Consider the following 25,321-nt stretch of genomic DNA (forward strand, 5'->3'; position numbering starts at 1 on the left):
CCTTTTTTACCCCTTTTCCCCCCCCCCCCCCCCCCCCCCCTTCTTCTTCTTCCCCCTCCCCCCCCTCTTTACCCCCCCCAAACCCCCAACGGGGACCCCCCCTCTTTACCCCCCCCCTCTTTACCCCCCCCCTCTTTACCCCCCCCCTACACCCCCCCTCTTTACCCCCCCCTCTTACCCCCCCCTCTTACCCCCCCCTCTTTACCCCCCCTCTTTACCCCCCCCCTCTTTACCCCCCCCTCTTTACCCCCCCCTCTTTACCCCCCCCCTCTTTACCCCCCCCTCTTTACCCCCCCCTCTTTACCCCCCCCTCTTTACCCCCCCCCTCTTTACCCCCCCCTCTTTACCCCCCCCTCTTTACCCCCCCCTCTTTACCCCCCCCTCTTTACCCCCCCCCTCTTTACCCCCCCCTCTTTACCCCCCCCCTCTTTACCCCCCCCTCTTTACCCCCCCTCTTTACCCCCCCCTCTTTACCCCCCCCCTCTTTACCCCCCCCTTCTTTACCCCCCCCTCTTTACCCCCCCCTCTTTACCCCCCCCTCTTTACCCCCCCCCTCTTTACCCCCCCCCCTCTTTACCCCCCCCTCTTTACCCCCCCCTCTTTACCCCCCCCTCTTTACCCCCCCCTCTTTACCCCCCCCTCTTTTACCCCCCCCTTCTTTACCCCCCCCCCTCTTTACCCCCCCCCCCTCTTTACCCCCCCCCCTCTTTACCCCCCCTCTTTGTGGTTCCGTTATTCAAGAAAGGGAGAAGAGATAGCCCGGGAAATTATAGACCAGTGAGTCTAACCTCAGTGGTTGGTAAGTTGATGGAGAAGATCCTAAGAGGCAAGATTTATGAACATCTGGAGAGGAATAGTATGATCAGAAATAGCCAGCACGGCTTTGACCAAGGCAGATCATGCCTTACAAGCCTAATTGAATTTTTTTGAAGATGTAACTAGACACATAGGCGAGGGACGAGCGGTAGATGTAGTTTATATGGATTTCAGCAAGGTGTTTGATAAGGTGCCCCATGCAAGGCTTATTGAGAAAGTGAAGGGGCATGGGATACAAGGGGACATTGCCTTGTGGATTCAGAACTGGCTTACCCACAGAAGGCAAAGAGTGGTTGTCGGTGGGTCTTTTTCAGCATGGAGGTCGGTCACCAGTGGAGTGCCCCAGGGATCTGTTCTGGGACCCTTGCTCTTTGTGATTTTTATAAATGACCTGGATGAGGAAGTGGAAGGATGGGTTGGCAAGTTTGCTGATGACACAAAGGTTGGTGGTGTTGTGGATAGTGTAGAGGGATGTCAGCAGTTGCAATGAGACAGATAAGATGCAAGACTGGGCGGAGAAGTGGCAGATGGACTTCAACCCACATAAGTGTGTGGTGGTTCATTTTGGCAGGTCGAATCGGATGAAAGAATATAATATTAAGGTAAGACGCTTGGCAGTGTGGAAGATCAGAAGGATCTTGGGGTCCGGGTTCATAGGACACCCAAAGCAGCGTCGCAGGTAGAGGCTGTGGTTAAGAAGGTGTATGGAATACTGGCCTTCAATAGAGGAATTGAGTTGAGAAATCGGGAGATAATGCTGCAGCTGTATAGGACCCTGGTCAGACCCCACCTGGAGTACTGTGCCTAGTTCTGGTCGCCTCATTACAGAAAGGATGTGGAAGCCATAGAAAGGGTGCAGAGGAGATTTACAAGGATGTTGCCTGGATTAGGTGGCATGCCTTATGATGATAGGTTGAGAGAGCTAGGTCTTTTCTCCTTGGAGAAGCGAAGGATGAGAGGTGACCTGATAGGGGTGTATAAGATGTTGAGAGGTATTGATAGAGTGGATTCTCAGAGGCTTTTACCCAGGGCTGAAATGGTTGCCACAAGAGGTCACAGGTTTAGGGTGCTGGGGAGTAGGTACAGAGGAGATGTTAGGGGTAAGTTTTTCACTCAGAGGGTGGTGGGTGCGTGGAATCGGCTGCCGGTAGTGGTGGTGGAGGTGGATTCGATAGGGTCTTTTAAGAGACTTTTGGATAAGTTCATGAAAGTTAGTAAGATAGAGGGTTATAGGTAAGCCTAGTAGGTAGGGACATGTTTGGCGCAACTTGTGGGCCGAAGGGCCTGTTTGTGCTGTAGCTTTTCTATATTCTATGTTTACCCCTCTCTTTACCCCCCTGCCCTTTGCTCCACTCTCTTTGCCTCCCCTTTCCCATTCTCTTTGCCCCTTTTTTATTTCCTCTCTCTTTGTTTCCACCTCTATGTCCCTTCCCCTCTCCTCCCCCTCCTCTCTCCTCCTTTTCTCCCTCCTTCCTTCCCTTTCTTCACAATGTCCTTTCCCCTTTTCCTAGCCATTACCCCACTTTTCTTTCCACCTTCCCCGTCCCTTTGGGTTCTCGAAGGGTTCTAGCCCCTTGTTGTGCTATCACAGGAGGGTCTTAGACTGTGACCTTTGTCCATTAAGCCTTTCTGAAAGGCTGCCCCAACTTTTCGTCCATCCCTCAGTACCTAGTCCTGGACTTGAATGTGTCAGTCTGCAGATCAGAGTGAAAAATCATATCTTAGGATGCCATTTTCATTCTCCAGTACCAGTGAAACACAGCATGTATTTTTTGTGCATGAATATTTACATGAATGCATCTTGTTTTGTTATTTTGGAAAAAAATCCCTTGTTGAACACTGGTCCCTGGGAGGAATATTGCTTTTAAGCAGTTTCCAAGAAATACACAAAAGTAGAGTGGAATACGCAAAAAATGAGTGGAAAATGCTGGTCCTACTTTTATGAATAAATAAATGATCTGCAAGTATTGGACTAAGCCACGATGCACCGTGGGGGATTGCATGTGCCACTCCACTTTAATATATTAAAGGAAATCAAAATACATACAAAATGGGGAATTGCTTTGGGAATTGAGTATAAAGCCTAACTCCAGAATACAGCAAATACAAAATATCTGTCAGCAACTATAGGGAAATGATAGGTTAATGTTTCAGGTAAGGATCTTGCAAGAGTGTTGAAATGGCTGACATTGCAAGGCAATTCTCACAGCACATGATTGTTGAACTGGTCACACTGTACATATGTGCATTATTGCACAACAACAGTATAAACTCATGTACCATTTGAACAAAATACAAGATCAGTGTGAGAACAAGGCACAAGTTGTTCTAGTTTGACGATCTCATGACACGCAAATTATTTGGGTGAAGCATTTGGCTGGAGAGAAACTGAACACGGATTAATTTACTGCCGTGCGGTGGGGGGTCGGGGGGTGGGGGGGGGGCGGGTAGTGGGAAATCGCCCAGTTAATTAAGTCCATCTAAGTGCTTCTGAAAGAGAGAGATCGTTATTCTAGTGCAGATGTCCAGGGTTGTAGAGATACCGGAAATAACGTTAACTCGATTTCGTCTGCCAGATCTCAAGCTGATTGTTCAATTTGTACGTCAGAGTTTGGGACATCTGTGAAGGGCTGGGAGGAGATCGAACAGACCAAACTTACCATGAAAAGCCGACAAATGCTGGAAATACTCAGATCTGACAGCATCTGTGGAGAGCCAAACTGAGTTAACAATTCAGATCAGTGATTTTGTTTCTGTCTCCACAGATGCCACCTGACTCGCTGACTTTCTCCAGCATTTTCTGTATTTAATTCAGATTTCCAGCATCCATAGTATTTTCTGACAGCATACAGGAAAGAATTAAGTGTATAATTCTGCACTTGCTTTTTATTAGCTGACTTCCGTACCAGTATTTTGGTTCACTTGGCCGTTAAAAATCTGTGTTTAAAGTATAAATAGTAACATTTTATAGCTTTAGAAATAAATTTTTATTTATTCAGGTGGGTTTTTACGGTTTCAGGATGAGCAAGGCCATAAAATACCGCCCAAGCTATAAAAACTTTTAATCTTGCACTCATCAGGCTAGCTGGCAGAAAATTACTGAAATGTTTAAATGTTTATTTATTTGTGTCACAAGTAGGCTTACATTAACACTGCAATGAAGTTACTGTGAAAATCCCCAGTCACCACACTTCGGCACCGGTCCGGGTACATGGAGGGAAAATTTAGCATTGCCAATGCACCTGACCAGCATGTCTTTCAGATTTTGGGGGGGAGGGGGGGTGCATTTTGAACTGCCCTAGCCTGTTACTCCGCTGCAGGGGGAGGTCTGATGGGGTCTTTGGATTTCTCTTTTGCCTGACCTTGAAGTGGCCGCCCAGGACTCCCATGCAAAATAAATGGGAAGCTGGTAAAAAGACAACCTGAAGTTCTACACTAGTCTTGGTGCCTTGATTGGACATTTCATAGAGAAATGAGCAGACCATGTTAGTCCTGAGTTTCTAAGCAGTCAGCAACCTCACCAGTGGTTCTGAAGGGTCTGCTCAGAACAGGTTAAGTTTTGTTTCTTTTTTGGATCCCGCAGGCACATTGCCAACATCATGCCCATTTTAGGACTGACTTGGAAAAACTCCCTCATAGTGCCTTTGTTGGAAGTTTCTCTTTAAAGCATTGTTAACATAGGATCTGTTAGTGCCTTAAGGGTAGGAAGGGAGGCAGGTTGACATTTAGCTCATAGAACATTAATAAACCCAGTGCAATGGCAGGGGCTGAGTCCATGTTATGAACTTGTTCTTTTCCACTTTTGGTGATTGGTGGACATGGACCATTTGGTATCAGTTTCCTCTTGTGGTTTTAATTTTGTTTCTGCTGCGTCATAAACTTTTCCTTCTCCTTTCTTTGTTAGTTTTCTTCTGCAGTTCATGAACTTCTCCAGTGGCTTTTCACCCACTCACCCGTTCACGCTCTTTGTAATAAATGCTGGAAGTAATCCGCAGGCCAGCTCATGTCTTCGTAGAGAAACCTTTTCTATCTCACTGATGATCTCACCACATGTTACCTCACAGATATTCCCTTGTATAAATTTACACATCAGTGAGCACACTAAACCCTCTCCATGATTGGTGCAACTGCAGGTTCTCTTTTCCCTCCCCTCTTTGCTCTTTTTTTTCCAAAAGATATGCTAGTTGGTAAAAGCACATGATGAAATGTCAAATTTGAACTGTTATGTAAAGTGCAGTACAGTTCAATTTCTGTCAGTACAGGACAGTACTTGGCACTCGTGAGTTACATACAAATATAGAAAATAGAATTGGCCCCTCGAGGCTGCTCCACCATTCATTTTGATCAAGGTTGATCATCAAATTCAATATCCTGCCATTCCCCCCCATATCCCTTGATCTATTTAACCCCAAGAGCTATATCTAATTCCTTCTTGAAATCACACAATGTTTTGGCTTCAACTACTTTCTGTGGGAGTGAATTCCACAGATTCACCACCCTCTGGGTGAAGAAACTTCTTCTCACTCAGTTCTAAAAGGTTTACACCTTATCCTCAAACTATGACCTCTATTTCTGAACTCTCCCACCATTGGGGACATTCTTTCTGAATGTACTCTGTCTAATCCTGTTAGAATTTTATAAATTTCTATGAGATCCCCTCTCACTCTTCTAGACTCTAATGAATACAATCCTAGCCGACTTAGTCACTCCTCATGTGACCGACTTGCCATCCCAGGAATCAGCTTGGTGAACCTTTGCAGTGCTCCCTCTATAGCAAGGACACCCTTCCTCAGATAAGGACACCAAAACAGCACACAATACTCCAGGTGTGGCCTCATCAACGCCCTGTACAATTGCAGCAAAACATCCCTGTTCCTATACTCAAATCCTCTCACTATGAAGACCAACATACCATTTGCCTTCTTTACTGCCTGCTGTACCTGCGTGCTAACTTTCTGTGACTGATGCACGAGAACACCAAGTTGCCTCATTATACTTAATTACAGGTTACATTTGCAATTTACATTTCACATCAAACATACGGGATAGATCCATTGCTGTGCTATCACAGGAAGGTCTTAGACTGTGGCCTTTTGAGATTTTTCGACAGCTTGACTCAAGCTTTGGTGCATCCCTCAGTACCTGGACCTGGTCCTTGGAATGTGTCAGTCTGCAACTCTCGGTTGTTGACAGCACTATGTGCTGGACAACCAGCAGGCGTTGGGCAGAGTAGAGAGTGTCTTTCACCGAGTAGGTGGACCTCCAGCAGCTCTTGTTGTCTGGCTGAGCACGAGTCCCTGGGAACAGCCCATAGAGCATGAATTCCTCCTTCCAGTCTGACCAAAGTGCCTTTTATTTTTAACCGAAAGTCTATTGAACTGCAGATGACTGAAATGTCAGAACCTCTCTTTTTACTGATGGCAAGTGACCTGTTGTGTATTTTCCACATTTATTCCAGATTTTTCATGGGTGCAATTTTTTATTTTTATTTTGTTAGTAAGTTTAGTATCTGTGTGTTTAAATGGTAATCAACCTGTTACTCTGTTCCTGCTGCTTGTGTTTTAATTGCACAGTGCTTTCCATTTCAGTTTGAGACCTCGGTGGTATCATGTACTCCAGCAGAGTTGAAAATCGCTGTCAATGGGAAAAAGGAAACTCTGAAAGGTTTTGATGTGATCCTTGAGGACACCTTACTGTTTCCAGAGGGAGGTGGACAGGTCAGAATGGTTTGTTTTGTGCCGGAGTGTGGTCAGGGATGCGGGGGGGGGGGGGGGTGTGGCGGGATGGGAGGGCACTTCCTGCATATGTGCAGACGTAATGTCGGGCTACTTAAAGTGAGAGACGCTTTTAAGTGCTTCACTGCTCTCTGTCACTGAATGGTGTGCATCCACCGTATTCATAGAATCATAGAAACCCTACAGTGCAGAAAGAGGCCATTTGGCCCATCGAGTCTGCACCGACCACAATCCCACCCAGGCCCTACCCCCATATCCCTACACATTTACCCACTAATCCCTCTAACCTACGCATCTCAGGACACTAAGGGGCAATTTCAGCATGGCCAATCAACCTAACCTGCACATCTTTGGACTGTGGGAGGAAACCGGAGCACCCAGTGGAAACCCACGCAGACACGAGGAGAATGTGCAAACTCCACACAGACAGTGACCCAAGCCGGGAATCGAACCCAGGTCTCTGGAGCTGTGAAGCAGCAGTGCTAACCACTGTGCTACCGTGCCGCCCCAAATTGTTGGGAGGATCGATGCATGTAGCAGGTAGAGTGCATGTGTGCATTTGTTCCTGTCACCTTTGTGGCCAGTGGTAGGAGTTGTAATGTTCTCAGAAAATTTTAGACAGTGGTTCTCACCATTTTGGTTGAAGGGCTCCTTTTCAAATGGATTAGTAACGACCAACACTCCACTCCATCTAAATTAAAATATTGTATAACACCCACAGTAGGAAAAGGCTACATGTAAAGAGTGTTTTAATGATACATTTAAGAAAACAGTTATTTACTTATAGATGTCAGTGAGACGGGCATGCCTGCTTCATACTGCGGAGTCTTTAGCAGGGGCACAGAGAGGAGAGCCTGGAGGGAGCAGGAACCCTGGGGAAGAGCAAAGGGGGAAGCAGGGGAGGAGAGGAGCAGAGTTGTCCTGATTGTGGCGACCTGGACCGTCGCCACATACAAGGCCAGTCCTGCACTGCAAATTCTGCGGCCTGCATTCAGTTTGAGAGCCATTGGTTTAAGGTGATTTGCAGTGATGGATATATACGGGCAATGACAAACTGGAAAGGCACTCTGGTACGCCACAACTGTGATCCCTTGAGAATCACAATATAGAGATTTCAGAGACCAGTACCACCACCTCCGAAAAAAAAGGCATGTTACCTTCTGAAACAGTCAAAAAACTAGATTAAAAGCCCAGGCCCATTTTGGGTAAAAATATCTGGGAACTTCTTCTGCAACCCCTTTTGATAAGTGAAACTAAATTAGGATATCACACTGGCCCTAATGATATATCTTTGTACGGTATGGAAGTGGCAGTTTAACTGCAGCCAGATTAGATTAAAAGCAACAGAGGTAAACTTGTCCGCATTTCATGGCAGCTTTAAACTCATTTTGAAGTCTGTGATGAAGTTACGTAACTATAATCCCATGATGTTTAAAGGGTAACAAAATGTTGGACGATTGTCCAGTGCTGTCGCTTAGCAACAAGTTAGATTGAATACACTTTTTTCTACCCATAGCCTTCTGTTTTTTTAGCAAAGCCCTTGTCCTTTAGCTTTTCCCAAAATTGCACAGAGTGCTGGATCAGGTGAGAAAAGCTGTGTGAAACTCCCTGGTTTCACAGCTGCCTTTTCCAGGCAGGTTAAACAGCACTCAGAGAGATTTCAAACTCACTGGCAAAGCTGGGATTCTGAGGGCAGGGTGCCCTGATTTCGCCCCCCCCACATCCCTGGACATCAGGACAAGCAAGGGAACACCCCCTCCCCATCACTGCCACCACTCAATGCGTAGGATAACACCCCAGCCCCCAACCATACTATACAGCAGCATGGTGGAGCCCCCCACTCCCCACCCCCCCACCTCACCCCCCACTCACCCCCCACCCCCCCACCTCACCCCCCACCCACCCACCTCACCCCTCACCCCCATCCCCCCACCTCACCTCACCCCCCCACTTCACCTCACCTCACCCGCCACCCCCCACCTCACCTCAACCCCCCACCTCATCCCCCACCCCCCCACCTCGCCTCACTCTCCACCCCCCCCCCCCCCACCTCGCCTCACTCTCCACCCCCCCCCCCCCCCCACCTCACCTCACCCCCCCACCTCACCTCACCCCTGGAGCTTCTGGCTCAGAGGCAGTGACGCTACCCACTGCGTACAAGACGTCCGTTTCAGATCAGTATGCACAATCCGAAATAAAGTCCTAATATAAACTCTGGCTTTGCCTTTCCACCACTTTGAGATTAAGTGAGCCAGTAATTTGACATGGAGGCTACTCGGGTTGACTGCTTTGGAACCTGAAGATTAATTTTATTTAAGGGAGTAAAATCAGCAATAAAAAGATGTGCTGCGATGTGCTCTTGTGACGATTCGAATGGTCTGATGAACTAATGTTGCTCTAATAGGGGAACCTTGTGGACCAATCAATGCTCGAGGTTCAGGACAGTATTACAGACTTTAATAATATAGATTGATAAAACAACTTCTAATGTGTGTTTGAAATTGCAAATGCTTCAATTATTGGTGGAATTGCTCAGAAAGTAATGAAAGTCATAGAAGAGTCATAGAAACCCTACAGTGCAGAAGGAGGTCATTTGGCCCAACGAGTCTGCACCGACAACAATCCCACCCAGGCCTTATCCCCGTAACCCCACATATTTACCCCGTTAATCCCTCTAATTTACACATCCCGGAGCACTAAGGGTCAATTTAGCATGGCCAATGCACCTAACTCGCACATCTCTGGACTGTGGGAGGAAACCGGAGCACTCGGAGGAAATGGATAGAAATGGTTCGATCAATCAGACGCAGCATGGATTCATGAGGGGAAAGTCGTGCTTGACGAACATGTTGGATTTTTATGAAGATGTGACTAGGGCGGTTGATGGAGGAGAACCGGTGGATGCGGTGTTTTTGGATTTCCAAAAGGCGTTTGATAAGGTGCCCCATAAAAGGCTGCTGAAGAAGATTAGGGCACACGGAGTTGGGGGTAGTGTGTTAAAGTGGATTGGGGACTGGCTATCCGACAGGAAGCAAAGAGTCGGAATAAATGGGTGTTTTTCCGGTTGGAGGAAGGTAACTAGTGGCGTGCCGCAGGGATCGGTACTCGGGCCGCAACTATTTACCATTTATATAGATGATCTGGAGGAGGGGACGGAGTGTAGGGTAACGAAGTTTGCAGACGACACAAAGATAAGTGGAAAAGTGAATCGTGTGGAGGACGGAGAAGATCTGCAGAGAGATTTGGACAGGCTGAGTGAGTGGGCGAGGATATGGCAAATGGAGTATAACGTTGATAAATGCGAGGTTATACACTTTGGAGGAAATAATAACAAATGGGATTACTATCTCAATGGAAACAAATTAAAACATGCTACCGTGCAAAGGGACCTGGGGGTCCTTGTGCATGAGACGCAAAAGCCCAGTCTGCAGGTACAACAGGTGATCAAGAAGGCAAATGGGATGTTGGCCTATATCGCGAGGGGGAGAGAATATAAAAGCAGGGATGTCTTGATGCACCTGTACAGGGCATTGGTGAGGCCGCAGCTGGAATACTGTGTGCAGTATTGGTCCCCTTATATGAGGAAGGATATATTGGCATTGGAGGGAGTGCAGAGAAGATTCACCAGGTTGATACCGGAGATGAGGGGTTTGGATTATGAGGAGAGGCTGAGGAGATTGGGTTTGTACTTGTTGGAGTTTAGAAGGATGAGGGGGGATCTTATGGAGACTTATAAGATAATGCGGGGGCTGGATAGGGTGGAGGCGGAGAGATTCTTTCCACTTAGTAAGGAAGTTAAAACTAGAGGACACAGCCTCAAAATAAAGGGGGGTCGGTTTAAGACAGAGTTGAGGAGGAACTTCTTCTCCCAGAGGGTGGTGAATCTCTGGAATTCTCTGCCCACTGAGGTGGTGGAGGCTACCTCGCTGAATATGTTTAAAACGCGGATGGATGGATTCCTGATCGGTAAGGGAATTAAGGGTTATGGGGATCAGGCGGGTAAGTGGTACTGATCCACGTCAGATCAGCCATGATCTTATTGAATGGCGGGGCAGGCTCGAGGGGCTAGATGGCCTACTCCTGCTCCTATTTCTTATGTTCTTATAAAATCCACGCAGACATGGGGAGAACGTGCAAACTCCACACAGGCAGTGACCCGAGCCGGGAATCGAACCCCGGTCCTTGGAGCTGTGAAGCAGCGGTGCTAACCACTGTGCCACCGCGCCGCCCCACTTTTTTGCACCCGTAACTTGTTTTTTTTGTATAAAATTTTTTGAAGACTTCATATGATTTATTTCTTAAAGCCAGATGACCGGGGGTTCATAAATGACATCCCTGTGTTACGAGTGACACGACGTGGGCCGGAGGCTATTCACTTTGTGCAGTCATCCTTGGAACCTTTGTCTAATGTTCAGCTGAAGATTGATTGGGAAAGACGATTTGACCACATGCAGCAGCATTCAGGTACTCAATTAGCCCTTTCATTCCAACTCTTAAGGTGTGTTCAGTTTTATTTTGTTGCTTTAAAGCAGCAGGAGCATCCACCCGTCTGCCGGCTACAAAGGTCCCCTTTTTACCAAAGGGAAATTCAGTTTTGCACTAATTTGTAAGCACCAAGTACTGATTATTTAACAGAACTCAGGCTGCTGTTGACTTTTGATCAGCTTTAAACTTATATCTCAACAGGACTTGTAGTTGCATTGTTCGATTAAATTAAAAATGCAGTTTCCTTGGAGAACCACTTAAATTTGTAATTTTAGACATAGCGCAAATATAAGGTGAGAGGGGGAAAGTTCAAAGGAGATGTGAGGGGTAAGATTTTTACACAGAGTGGTAGGTGTCTGGAACACGCTGCCAGGACATTTAACGGGTTTTTCGATAAGCGCATGAATATGTAAGGAATAGAGGGAGCTAGACGGCATGGGCGGCATGATGGCACAGTGGTTAGCACTGCTGCCTCATAGCGCCAGGGACCCAGGTTCGATTCCCGGCTTGGGTGACTGTGTGGCGTTTGCACGTTCTCTCCATGTCTGTGTGGGTTTCCTCCGGGTGCTCCAAATTTCCCCTCACACTCCAAAGTTAGAACATAGAACAGTACAGCACAGAACAGGCCCTTCGGCCCACGATGTTGTGCCGAGCTTTATCTGAAACCAAGATCAAGCTATCCCACTCCCTATCATCCTGGTGTGCTCCATGTGCCTATCCAATAACCGCTTAAATGTTCCTAAAGTGTCTGACTCCACTATCACTGCAGGCAGTCCATTCCACACCCCAACCACTCTGCGTAAAGAACATACCTCTGATATCCTTCCTATATCTCCCACCACGAACCCTATAGTCATGCCCCCTTGTAATAGCTCCATCCACCTGAGGAAATAGTCTCTGAATGTTCACTCTATCTATCCCCTTCATCATTTTATAAACCTCTATTAAGTCTCCCCTCAGCCTCCTCCGCTCCAGAGAGAACAGCCCTAGCTCCCTCAACCTTTCCTCATAAGACCTACCCTCCAAACCAGGCAGCATCCTGGTAAATCTCCTCTGCACTCTTTCCAGCGCTTCCACATCCTTCTTATAGTGAGGTGACCAGAACGGCACACAATATTCCAAATGTGGTCTCACCAAGGTCCTGTACAGTTGCAGCATAACCCCACGGCTCTTAAACTCCAACCCCCTGTTAATAAAAGCTAACACACTATAGGCCTTCTTCACAGCTCTATCCACTTGAGTGGCAACCTTTAGAGATCTGTGGATATGGACCCCAAGATCTCTCTGTTCCTCCACAGTCTTCAGAACCCTACCTTTGACCCTGTAATCCACATTTAAATTAGTCCTACCAAAATGAATCACCTCACATTTATCAGGGTTAAACTCCATTTGCCATTTTTCAGCCCAGCTTTGCATCCTATCTATGTCTCTTTGCAGCCTACAACAGCCCTCCACCTCATCCACTACTCCACCAATCTTGGTGTCATCAGCAAATTTACTGATCCACCTTTCAGCCCCCTCCTCCAAGTCATTAATAACAATCACAAAGAGCAGAGGACCAAGCACTGATCCCTGTGGCACTCCACTAGCAACCTGCCTCCAGTCCGAACATTTTCCATCCACCACCACCCTCTGTCTTCGATCAGACAGCCAGTTACCTATCCAATCGGCCAACTTTCCCTCTATCCCACACCTCCTCACTTTCATCATAAGCCGACCATGGGGGACCTTATCAAACGCCTTACTAAAATCCATGTATATGACATCAACTGCCCTACTTTCATCAACACACTTAGTTACCTCCTCAAAACATTCAATCAAATTTGTGAGGCTGTGCGAGTTAGGTTGATTGGCCATGCTAAATTTCCCCTTAGTGTCGGGCGGACTAGCTGGGGTAAATACGTCGGGTTGTGGGGATAGGGTCTGGGTGGGATTGTGGTCGGTGCAGACTCGATGGACTGAAAGGCCTCCTCCTGCACTGTAGGGATTCTATGATAGGCCAAGGGCAGGCAGAAGGGATTAGTTTAATTTGGTGTCACGTTTGACGCAAAATCGTGGGCTGAAGGGCCTGTTCCTGTGCTGTACTGTTCTATGTCCCATGAATGCTTTCTGTGCTTATACTCCTCTGCTAGTTGTACTTCGCTGCCTAAAACACAGAAATGTAGAAAATGTTTAGCTCAAATGACATACATTACATGTTTGACCTGCGTTAGGTTTGTTGGATAGAAAAAAAAACCTGCAGGACCCTGAAAATTTGCAGCTGTTCAGGCTGACTCCTGTAATAACATCAGCAGGAATCTGATGGAATGACTCTAGCTGTCTTGGATGTGGACTAGTGTGGACGTTTCTGGACTGGCCTGTCAGGGATCCCATATTACACCATCAGCATCCCTCGTCAGGATTCACTGATGGTTCTGAGGCCTAACATGGATGCAGGCAGAGATCATGGCTGCGGCCCCCGTATTGGCCAGCCAGCCTATTTCCTTTGATCTGAAGTGACCTCTAGTTTTCTGAGGGAATTGAAATCCTAGATCCTACCCCAACCCTACGAACGTATAAGAACATACCCTATGAACATAAAAGATACAAAAGTCTGAGGTCACGTACCAACCGACTCAAGAACAGCTTCTGCCCTGCTGCCATCTTTCTCTACACTCTAGCTATGACTGTAACACTGCATTCTGCACCTTATCCTCACAGTGGTGAGCACTGTTGCCTCACAGCGCCAGGGACCTGGGTTCGATTCCCGTCTTGGGTCACTGTCAGTGCAGAGTTTGCATGTTCTCCCCGTGTCTGCGTGGGTTTCCCCTGGGTGCTCCGGTTTCCTATCACACTCCAAAGATGTGCGGGTTAGGTGGATTGGCGATGCTAAATTGCCCCTTAGTGTCACGGGGACTAGCTAAGGTAAGTGCATGGGGTTATGGGGATAGGGCCTGGGTGGGATTGTGGTCAGTGCAGACTCGATGGGCCGAATGGCCTCCTTCTGCACTGTAGGGATTCTATGATTCTCTATGAATGGTATGCTTTGCTATATAACGTGCACTTTTCACTGTATACATGTGACAATAATAAATCAAAACATCAACCAAGTCTGAGTGAGTGTTTGGGGCAGACACATTTCAACAAATACATCGTGAGGCCTTTGTTCTGCTGAGCCTGTTCATTTTATGCTCTGATGTCAAATTTTGGCCTGATTGCTTTCTAATTATTGAACAAGCCTTTCAGTTTCTGAAAAAATATTTTTTTCAATTTCATTTTCACTTTTGCCTTAAATTATGATTGTCACTTTTATTTAAGAATAAGCGTGTGTCTTTTTATTGCATTTTGTTTCAGGGCAACATTTAATTACAGCCATGGCAGATTTGATGTTTGGTTTCAAAACAACCTCGTGGTAAGTATTGAATTCTAAAGAAGAGTTTAAATTATGTGCAGAACCATTTCCTGATTATACCTCTATTTTTCCCCCCAGTTTGTATAATTGAATGATCATTTATGGGCATTGTGAGGGAAGCCCATTCGGTCCATCAAGCCTATTCAGTCCAGAGCTGGTGACTGATTCTATCATGGACTTCCTTCCCATGCCCATTAAATGCAACAAATCCCTTCTCCAACAATGGTTTCATGGTCATCGTTGCTTTTATTGGATTCAAATTCCACCTCTGCCATGGTGGGATTCGAACCCAGGTCTGAGTATTTATTACCTTGGGACACTGGCTTACTAGTCCAGTAACTATGCCACCACCGCTTCATCCGACTGCTCTGGGTAAAATCCAGCTGTGCTCCTAACTTTTTTCTAACCTTAATTCCTTTTCTCTTCAGATGTTGATTCCGCTCCCTTATCAAAGGTGTCAAGATAATTCTCAGTCGACTTCCTGCTCTAAAATGCCCTGCTCCTCTGGAAATGCTCAGCAGGTCAGGCAGCCTCTTTGGGGGAGAGAGTTAACATTTCAAGCTAAATGTGACATCTGCAGTCTTTTACTTCAATTCTTCTTTTACAAGTTTGACTCCAATGTCCATTATTCAGAGAGCTGGTAGTTTTTTTTCTCTTATTCTCCAATCTTGGCTCTGGTTAACGCTCGGTGTCCAAGTAAAATAGCTTGTTTACTTCAACTTTATTAATTAATGCCTTTCATTATTTATAGACCTGAATCATGACTCACCTCAGTCTGTTCTCCTGAGGGAAAATAACTTTGATCATTGGAGCTTTTTTTTTTAACTACTTAATATCTTATGGACCAGTACTGCCCTCGTCAGCATTCTCTGAACCTGTATTTTTAAAGTGTTATTTACTTATCTTGCTGAAACTGTGACTAATGTTGTAACTTATGGGATAGCAATAAATTAAAAATCAGTTTTCCAGTGGTCCCAGCCACCTGCAGTGCAGCAAAGGTAGCGGCAACGAGAGCCCAATTTTAAGGGGATAGAGGTGCAAGTGTTTAGAAACCAAGGCCGGAATTCTCCAACCTCGCCCACGGCTGGGATTCTCCGGACCCGCTGCAGTGAATGGAGTTTTGGCTGAGCGCCAAATTATCCGCTCTCGCTGTCAGCAGCGGCAGAGAAATGAGATCAGAGAATCCTGGCCCAGGCCTTTATTGGTGGTTCTGATGAAAGGTCATATAGACCTGAAATGTTAACTTCTCCGCAGATGCTGCCAGACCAGCTGAGTATTTCCAGCACTTTCTGCTCTTATTTCTTTATTTCTGGGATGCGGGCTCACACCCAACTCAGTCTGATGGAATAAAATGTTACCTCTTTGTTGGGGTGCTGTTTGAGATAAGATGGGAGGGATCACCCCAGTAAAATACAAACCTGTAAGTGTTCAATATTGATACCAGGGAAAATTGTTACACTTCCCCAACGCTGATATTCTTCAGCCCGATGAGCACAAATTCATTTAATTTTTTAAAGATAAACCTTTTAGAAACTAGCCAGCACATGGTTCAGAGCGCTAGGAGTAAGGTATTTTCCCTTTTGAAGAATAATGCTTTCATAGCTACAGCTTTCCAGAATATATACTGATTTAAGGAAGATTTATTTCTAACAAGTTGCTAAGTACTGCACATATGAAAAGTGCTGTACAAGCTTGCCCTGCAATTGTGATGGCTGGAGCAACATAGAATCATAGAATCCTACTGTGCAGAAAGAGGCCATTTGGCCCTTTGAGTCTGCACCGACCACAATCCCACCTAGGTTCTATCCCCCTAACCCCATGCATTTACCCTAGCTAGTGTCCCTGATACTAAGGGGCAGTTTAGCATGGCCAATCCACCTAACCCACACATCTTTAGATATAGCTTGGATATTTCTCAATCCTCACAGTCTTATATTCTGGAGACACAAAATCCAGGGCCAATAAGGTAAACTAAAACTCTGGAAAATTTCCCTCTTGAGACAATCAAAAGTAGGTCAGGAGATTACATGAAAGATGCATTTATTATCCGTTAATTGGCGTTTCTCTACTATATAATGTAATTGTGGCCCAGTCTGCAAATTGTCCTTGCACCCCGTAATGTACAACCAGTAAAGAAAAGAAAATATTCCAGTAGCTTTGGGGAACACAACAAAATGTAATTGATTTTCCAGTTTTGGAAGTTATGTTAGAACATATCTAGCAATTTGGGACGTGTAATGTTTGTTTTTGCAGGGAGCTGGGCCGGCAGCGTAGTTTCATTGAACTGGATACGCCTTCTGTGACTGGTGAGCAGGTTGAAGCTCTGGAATTAGCAGTAAATGAGAAAATCAGGGAGCACATACCTGTCAATGTGCGAGTTGTATCTGTGGATGACCCAGAGGTAGAAAAGGTAAATGGAAAGGGACATTTAGTTTTAGAGCATTGATAACCTTGCTCGCTTCTCCCACACCCTTCCAGCTTCATTCCTGCTGTCCCGAGTCTGCAGATTAATAACTGGGTTTTGGGACAATGGATGCCAGTATCCAGCCTAGGTGGCATCCTTCATAAGCGATGTGAGTCTAGACACTCGGTATCGGCAGGCTATTGTGTAAAAGAGCACCACTTGGCTCAATCCTGTCCTCATTTGGACTTTCAACACTAGTTGGTAATTGGGAAAAGAAACCCTGGTTGACTTTTCTCTTTGCCTTGCCCAATGCATTGCCGACATTGGCTCAATTCTGAATTGTGATCTCTTCGTAGGCTGAAAATTGAACCTGTGTGTGTCTGATTTGTATGACTTAGTACTACACCAGAGGAGCGTCAGTTGAGTAACAATTAAGGAAAATTATTTGCGATGATCCTTTGTGTTACATAAATATCCATGGTGTATGAGACACTAACTAAAACTAGGGCGGCACAGTGTCAGTGTTTAGCACTACTGCCTCACAGCACCGGGGACTCGAGTTCAATTCTGACCTTGGGTCACTGTCTGTGTGGAGTTTGCATGTTCTCCCTGTGCCTGCGTGGGTTTCCTCCGGGTGCTCCGGTTTCCTCCCACAGTCCAAAGATGTATGGGTTAGGTGCATTGGCCATTCTAAATTGACCCTCATGTTAGAGGAATTAATTAACAGGGTAAATATGTGGGGTGACATGAATAGAGCCTGGGGGGGTTGATGCTCACTCAGTGGGCCAAATGGCCTCCTTCTGCACTATAAGGATTCTATGATTCTAGACTGACTTGAAACTGTTTAAATGAATGATGAGTATGGATGGCCAATGAATGATTTAGGTCATTATTTGCCAGGGCACACCCATGTTAAATAGCTTTTATCATTAAAATGCAGTTAAATGCACAAACTCAATCCAACATCCTATTTAGAATTTGGAAGGCAATGTAAGTCCACGACACTTTTTTGGAATTTGCGTGGTTTTACTGAAAAGAAAGTTGATAATTGCGAAGTACAATGGCAGAAAAAAGTTTTAGTCAAATGAATCTGGATAAATGATTAGGTTAAAGTGAATGACAGGGTTGTAATGCAGGCTCAGGTAACATCTTAGACTTAGGGGGCCAAGTCCAAGGAGCGTTAGATCATATTACAGCTCTCAACTCACTACAGTTTGACTGTCCCCTGAAGCTTAGTTTGCTTTTTTTACACAAGCATGCGATGATGGGCAGCAGAGTGTGTTAGTATCTGTGGATTCCTTGCTGCGATGTTGCTAATCCCGATATCTAATGACAGACTTGGGAGTGTGGCACCAGTTCTCATGTTGTTCCGTTGAGATAGAATGTGTCTGGGAGGGCCAGTAATAACTTAACATTTTGCTGCTGTGAGACTGAGAATTTATAAGATGGTGTACTATGTACTTTATCACTGCCAATACTCATTCATTTGCAGCCTTAATTTTGCTGCACTTGCTGCTTCTCAAGCAGAATCATTGCTGAAAATGTTTGGCGATTCCTACAGATATTTAAGTTTTCATCCTACTCTAGTGTTATTGCAATACTCAGACTCCGCTATGCAGAACTCGATCAAAGAATGGCCAATTAACATTAACGTGTGAATGATTGGGGAAAGAGACAGAAAATATCAAAAGATTTACGTTTTTCCATTGTCTCATAAATTTTAAGGAGCCCTAAGCTAAAGGCATGGTTTAGAATTAGTTGTTGTCTGCTCATATGTTTCTGAAGGAGACTGATGATTGAAACAGGCCTGATAGGGCAAGGGTGAATATTGTGTCTGGAGCCACCTGTTCTGTGGATGGGGATTTATGTAACTGACTAAAAAGGCACGAGGTGGGAAGAGTGAGGTTACTTGCCAATAAAAAGGTTTTATAAGGTGAAGTAGTCCTAAAATATACTATGGGCCGAATAGGGTGGGCACCTACCTCGTCACATTACTGTCTGCTCTGAGCTCACCTCCATAATATGAAGAGCAAGCGGGCACCGAAATTGGCAGCCTGCCCACCATATTTAAACGACAAGTTAGGGGTCATTTAGGCTTGTTACCATACTAAATGTCATTTGGTGTGGGCAGTAGAATAGGAGTGGGAAGGCCAATTTTTTTTTCACTCACATGCTTAAAGGATGGGAAGAAAGGGGATGGTCACTCCTCAGGGTCTGCTGATCGTGGGGTAGCCCCCCCTTAAGTTGAACCCCATTCCTTCCTAGCTCCTCCGTCCCTTAAACCCACCCCTCCCCCCCCCGCTACCTAACCTACCCAAACCCTCCTGGCTCAAGAGTCCAGGTCCATGGACCTTGGCCATCTCCTTCTGCAGTCCTGGCAGTAGTGATTGCGCTTTCCTGGCACTGCCGGGACTGAGGGAGCTACCGGCCACTTTGATTGACCGGCAGCTCCAGCGGGTGGGTCTTCCTCCCCAATGGGGGTGCAGAAATCCCACTCTGCCCTCGTCAATGTGCCCCGCAGCACTTCATGTCTGCGGGGTGGGTTGGAATGGGTGTCAGCTGCACGGCTGATGTTGTTTGCAGAGGTTGGGGACCACCCACCCCGTTTTACTCAGCCCTATATCTCTAAAACCTGTACCTTTCCGTTTCAAAAGGTTGGATCAAAGGTTTCACCTCAGCCAGTTGTATGAAATATTGGGTGGGATTCTCTGGCCCTTCACGACAATGGGATTCTCTGGTCCCACCTCAGTGAACGGAGATTTGTCTGAGTACCAAATTCTCCGTCCTTGCGGGCAGAGGTGACGGGGCATGGACGGCCGGAGAATCCCCGGCCTTTGACTCGAATTTTGCTTTCAGCATCAAAGTGACTGAACTCTTTACTGACCTCAAAGAAAGCAGCCCACAATTGGTCTAGCCAGCTCTGTGGTGTGGATGTCATCTTGCTTGGTGTCAGTTTCATTCTGCCACTAGCTATAGGGAACCTCTGATGCCCAACAACAGTGTCGTCATCAAACAGATTAAGCAACTAACCATCTCACATTGAAAAATACCCCAAGCAAAGCAAGATGGAACAAACAGGTTTATCATTCACTTTAAATCAAATAAAGATTAGTACATACACATGGGATTGATATAGAAGCTGAAATATAAGCCTAAAGTAAGATCATTTTTATTACCTTAAATGTCCATAGATTTTTTTATTATCGATTGGAGATATTATATATTTTGTAATGATAAAATACATTTTTCAGGGCCAGAGAGATTGTTAGGAGTACTTATGACATAGTACGCCAATTTAAAAAACCTCTCAACAATGTTTTTCAAGGGTTTTACAATGCGAATAATAGTGTAAGAAGCGGATACAGACCAATTCACTGATTTATAATTGGTTTCCGTCTGCAAAGATTTCAACTCTAAAGAGGGTGCAGGAGCAGAAAGATCAGGGTGTCTCTGTGCATAAATCATTGAAGGTGGCAGGACAATTTGAGAACAGTTAATAAAACATATAGTATCCTCGGCTTTATTAATAGAGACGTAGAATACAAGAGCAAGGAGGTTATATTGAACTCAGATAAGACACTAGTTTGGTCTCTGCTGGATTATTGCATCTAGTTCTGTGTTCTATACGTTAGAAAAGATGCAAAGGCATTGAAGAGAGTGCAGAAAAGATTTGTGAGAACAGTGACGTCCCTGGGATAAGAAACTTCAGCTATGAAGATGTGTTGGAGAAGTTGGGGCTATTTTTCTTGGAGAGGAGGGGGTTGAGAGGAGATTTGATAGAAATAAGTGACGGGTCTGTAAGGGGTAGATAGGGAGAAATTATGTGCTCTCGTGATAGGATTGAGAGCAAGAGGGCACAGACCTAAAGTAATTGGCAAAAGAAGCAAAGGTGACGTGCAAAGCTTTTTTCCACATAGCCAGTGGCTGAGGCCTGAAATGCACTGTCTGAGAGGTTCAACACAGTAAGAAGTCTCACAACACCAGGTTAAAGTCCAACAGGTTTATTTGGTAGCAAATACCATAAGCTTTCGGAGCACTGCTCCTTCGTCAGATGGAGTGGAAATGTGCTCTCAAACAGGGCACAGACACAAAATCAAGTTACAGAATACTGATTAGAATGCGAATCCCTAAAGCCAGCCAGGTCTTAAAGGTACAGACAATGTGGGTGGAGGGAGCATTAAACACAGGTTAAAGAGATGTGTATTGTCTCCAGACAGAACAGCGAGTGAGATTCTGCAAGCCCAGGAGGCAAACTGTGGGGGTTACTGATAATGTGACATAAATCCAACATCCCGGTTTAGGCCGTCCTCATGTGAGGATTTATGTCACGTTATCAGTAACCCCCACAGCTTGCCTCCTGGGCTTGCAGAATCTCATTAGCTGTTCTGTCTGGAGACAATACACTAATCATTCTGTAACTTGATTTTGTGTCTGTGCCCTGTTTGAGAGCACATTTCCACTCCATCTGACGAAGGAGCAGTGCTCCGAAAGCTTATGGTATTTGCTACCAAATAAACCTGTTGGACTTTAACCTGGTGTTGTGAGACTTCTTACTGTGTTCACCCCAGTCCAACGCCGGCATCTCCACATCATGAGAGGTTCAATCCAGGCATTCAAAAGGGAATTTGACTGTAATCTGGAAAGCAAGAATGTGCAAGGTTAGAGGGAGAAGATGGGGAATGGTACCAGGCGAGTTGCTCGTTCAGTGAGCTGGTGGAGACACACTGGGCTGAATGGCCTCCTGCACTGTAACAATTCTGTGAACAGTGCACTCTATGGAGGATGACATCTGGATTCTTGTGTTTAACTGCACACTGGTGCCAGAAATTGCTGTCCGTTTTGCAAATCAATTGCAGCAAATGCTGATAATTTTGTTACAATTACAATGGCTAAATCAATGGTTTCAGTAAGTTTTCTGTGCTTTGAAAGAGAGCTGAACTGCTGTCATATTTTAGCTGCAGTGGGATGGTTAAGCATCAGCACAATGTCGGTGTGCAACACCACGAGAGATCTATTGTATTAAAAATGACGTAGAACGTTTTGTTGGTGTTATTTTATTGTTTACTGTTTGCTCTGTAGGTGAGAAGTCGGGGTTTACCAGATGATCATGTAGGCCCAGTACGAATTATTGACATTGTTGGAATTGATGCAAATATGTGCTGTGGAACACACGTATCAAATCTCAGTCACCTACAGGTGAGAATATGTTAATATGTCTCGATGTGCTTTCAGCGAATTATGGAGTACCAATTATTTGAAGATAGTAAGGGGCAAATTAGCATGCGTATGCTTGTGCTTTTAAAGTTTAGATCCTTTGATTTAATTTCGCACCATTAAAGATAAATTTTCCTTCAGAGTTAGGCGCACGGTTTCAAGTGAAAGGGATTCACAGATTGCTCCTCTCGTGCTCCCTCTCTAAAAGAGTGTAATTTTTATGAATAGCCATTTGTTCAATCTAGCAACCCAGCTGCACATTTTTCTACCAAGGTTATCATCAAAGGTAGTCACGTACCTGGCACGAAACCATGATCAGGCAGGGGATGAGACTGGCCCATTGCACGGGGGGTGTTCCGACGCCTGTAATCGTGGTTTCCCCGGGCTATGGTTGACTAAAGGGTCAGGGTAGCCAATGTGGTAAAATTTTTTAAAGCCACTATGGTCTTTTGGTTAATGTGAAGCATTGATTGAGCCCAAGATGGGATGCAATGTCTTGTCTTGTCAGCTTGGATATGGTTTGTCCCTCATGTGGGGACCAGATTGGACTTAATTTGAATTGGCTTTTTTGATTAGAAATAAAGTACCAAGTACTGAAAGGTACCAATAAAAAAAAAAGTAGTCTCTAGATCGCTTCTCCGCCAGATCAAGCCCAAGTTGGGGTGTAATGTCTTTTCTTGTCAGCTTGTTTGTCTCTCTTGTGGGGACCATGAATTGGATTCAATTTGAATTTGGTTTTTGGAATAAGCAGGGAGATGGATTTAGGTCTGACCTCTCCACTCAGTGCATTGGCTTTGTAGCTTCAAGAATGGAGTAAATTTTATTTACAAAGGTAGTCACTAGAACGCTGACATTCCTAAGAATTGTAGCCCTGAACTCTCTGAAGCTGCATGCTGGGACTTGGCTTTGATTTAGGGTTACATTGATCCTGTAATACTAATGATCTCTTGTTCACTGTTGTTTTTCTAAAACCATTGCTGAATTTTCTGTAAATATTGACCATACCACATTCAGACTATACTAACTGTGCACAAACCTAGAGTGGGCAATCAGAATAATGAATACCCATAAATTTAACTTTACATCCAATGAGCAGATGCTTTGCACTCTTGACGTACCTTTTTTTCCTCAAAGCAGGTTTTTTTTGCTATAACACATGCGGTCAATTTTATTTTATCTAGAAGCTGTTTGTGCATAAACTAGACAATTTGGAAGATATGCATACATAACAATTTGAAATATAAACAGACTAATGTTGAAAAGAAAATTCAGCAGATGAGGCAGCATTTGTGTATTTTACTTTTGCATTTTTATATAATTTTATTTGTTTGCTAGGTATTCCTTGTGACTGAGTTTGGTGTAATATCACTGTGCTGTTGCACAATCCTCAATTCCTACCCTCCAGAGTCACTGATACCTTTCAACCGATCAAAAAATAAATTTGGGCAGAATTATTTTTACTGAGGATGACACGGTGGCACAGTGGTTAGCATTGCTGCCTCACAGTGCCAGGGACCCAGGTTCGATTCCAGTCTTGGTTGACTGTCTGTGTGGAGCTTGCACATTCTACCTTTGTGGGTTTCCTCCCGGTGCTCCAGTTTCATCCCACACTCCAAAGAGCTATAGTTTAGGTGGATTGGTGGGTTAAATATGTGGGGTTACAGGAATGGGGCAGGGTGGGCCTGGGTAAGCTGCTCTGTCAGAGAGTTGATTCAGACTTGATGGGCCAAACGGCCGCCTTCTGCACTGCAGGCATTCTATGATAATGGTGAAGATCTGATTGTAGATCTAGATTGAAGATCTTGATAATCTATGTGCCTTTGTCTATTGTTCAGGCCATTAAAATTTTAGGGACGGATAAAGGAAAGAAGAACAAAACAAATTTGATTTTCCTGGCTGGGAATAGAGTGCTGAAATATGCAGAGAGAAGTTACGCAGTGGAAAAGGCTTTAACCGCCCTTCTCAAGTAAGTGGAATGCTTTTCCCAGCATATCACATTGTAAAACTATCGGTAAAATTGTGCCCATTTCCAGAATAAATTGATAAATAGCATTGGAATAAAATACATCTTGCATCTGAAATATAACTTTAAAATTTGACTTATTCTGTTGACAATTTATATACTGACATTATGGTTTGAATATGTGGTTGATTAGTGAGGGCAGACTGAGCAGCTTTGGTCAATTCTGTTCAAGTTGAGAGAGCTGAGGAGGTTGAGGTCTGGGGATATCTGCAGCTGCTTTTGTATCATAGAAACATAGCAATAGGAGCAGGGGTAGGCCACCGTATGGGTCTGCTCCGCCATTCAATATGATCATGGCTGATCCTCTATCTCAGCGCCATACTCACATGCTCTCCTCTTAACCCTTGACACCTTTAAATTCTAGAAATGTATCTATGTCCTTCTTAAATGTATTCAGCCTTGCGTGGTAAAGAATTCCACATGTTCACCACCTTCTGAGGGAAGACGTGTCTCTTCATCTCAGTCCGAGAAGGCCTAATCCATATCATGAGACTGTGACCCCTAGTTCTAGACCTGGCAGTCAAAGGAAACAGTATCCCTGCACCCAGTCTGTCCAGCCTTGTCAGAATTTTATACATTTCAAAGAGATCCTCTCTCATTCTTCTAAACCTCAGTGAATACAGGCCGACTCGACTCAATCTCTCCTCATACGACAATCCTGCCACCCCAGGAGCCAGTCTGGTGAACCATTGCTGCACTCCCTCCGTACCCTACCTTTCTTGGGTAAGGGGACAAAATTTCCACATGCAATTCCAGGTGTGATCTCATGAAGGCTCTGTAAAGCTGCAGTAAGACATCCTTGCTTCTGTACTCAAGTCCTCTTGCAATGAAGGCCGACATACCATTTGCCTTCCTAACTGTACTGTACCTGCATGCTTGCTTTCAATGACTGGTGTACAGGTCAACATATATCAACATTTCTCAATCTATCACCATGTCAGTAATACTCTGCCATTCTGTTTCTCCGTCTGAAATGGATAACTTCATATTTTTCCATGTTAGACTGCATCTGCCACATAATTGCCCACTCACTCAACTGTCTAAATCACCTTGAAGCCTCTTAGCATCCTCCTCACTAATCACATTCCCACTAAGTTTCATGTCATCAGCAAACTTTGAAATAATACAATTGGTTCCCTCATTCAAATCATTGATGTACATTGTGAATAGCTGAGGCTCAAACACTGATCCTGAGGGAACCCACTAGTCACCACTTCCCACTTTGAAAAAAGCTCACGCTCCACTTTACAAAA

The 25,321-nt window shown here is 45.0% G+C and overlaps 1 protein-coding gene across 1 annotated transcript in view; it reads left to right on the forward strand.

Moving 5' to 3' along the window:
- Positions 1 to 25,321, forward strand: part of aarsd1 (alanyl-tRNA synthetase domain containing 1) — a 78,989-nt gene that overhangs the window by 44,286 nt on the left and 9,382 nt on the right. Inside the window, exons 7-12 of the mRNA XM_078224012.1 lie at positions 6,405 to 6,533; positions 10,856 to 11,015; positions 14,370 to 14,427; positions 16,681 to 16,837; positions 21,911 to 22,027; positions 23,881 to 24,011. Coding sequence (XP_078080138.1) covers positions 6,405 to 6,533; positions 10,856 to 11,015; positions 14,370 to 14,427; positions 16,681 to 16,837; positions 21,911 to 22,027; positions 23,881 to 24,011 — 752 coding nt within the window. The remainder of the gene's footprint in view (positions 1 to 6,404; positions 6,534 to 10,855; positions 11,016 to 14,369; positions 14,428 to 16,680; positions 16,838 to 21,910; positions 22,028 to 23,880; positions 24,012 to 25,321) is intronic.

Source organism: Mustelus asterias, chromosome 11, assembly GCF_964213995.1.
Source record: "Mustelus asterias chromosome 11, sMusAst1.hap1.1, whole genome shotgun sequence".
In the NCBI taxonomy this organism is placed as follows: domain Eukaryota; kingdom Metazoa; phylum Chordata; class Chondrichthyes; order Carcharhiniformes; family Triakidae; genus Mustelus; species Mustelus asterias.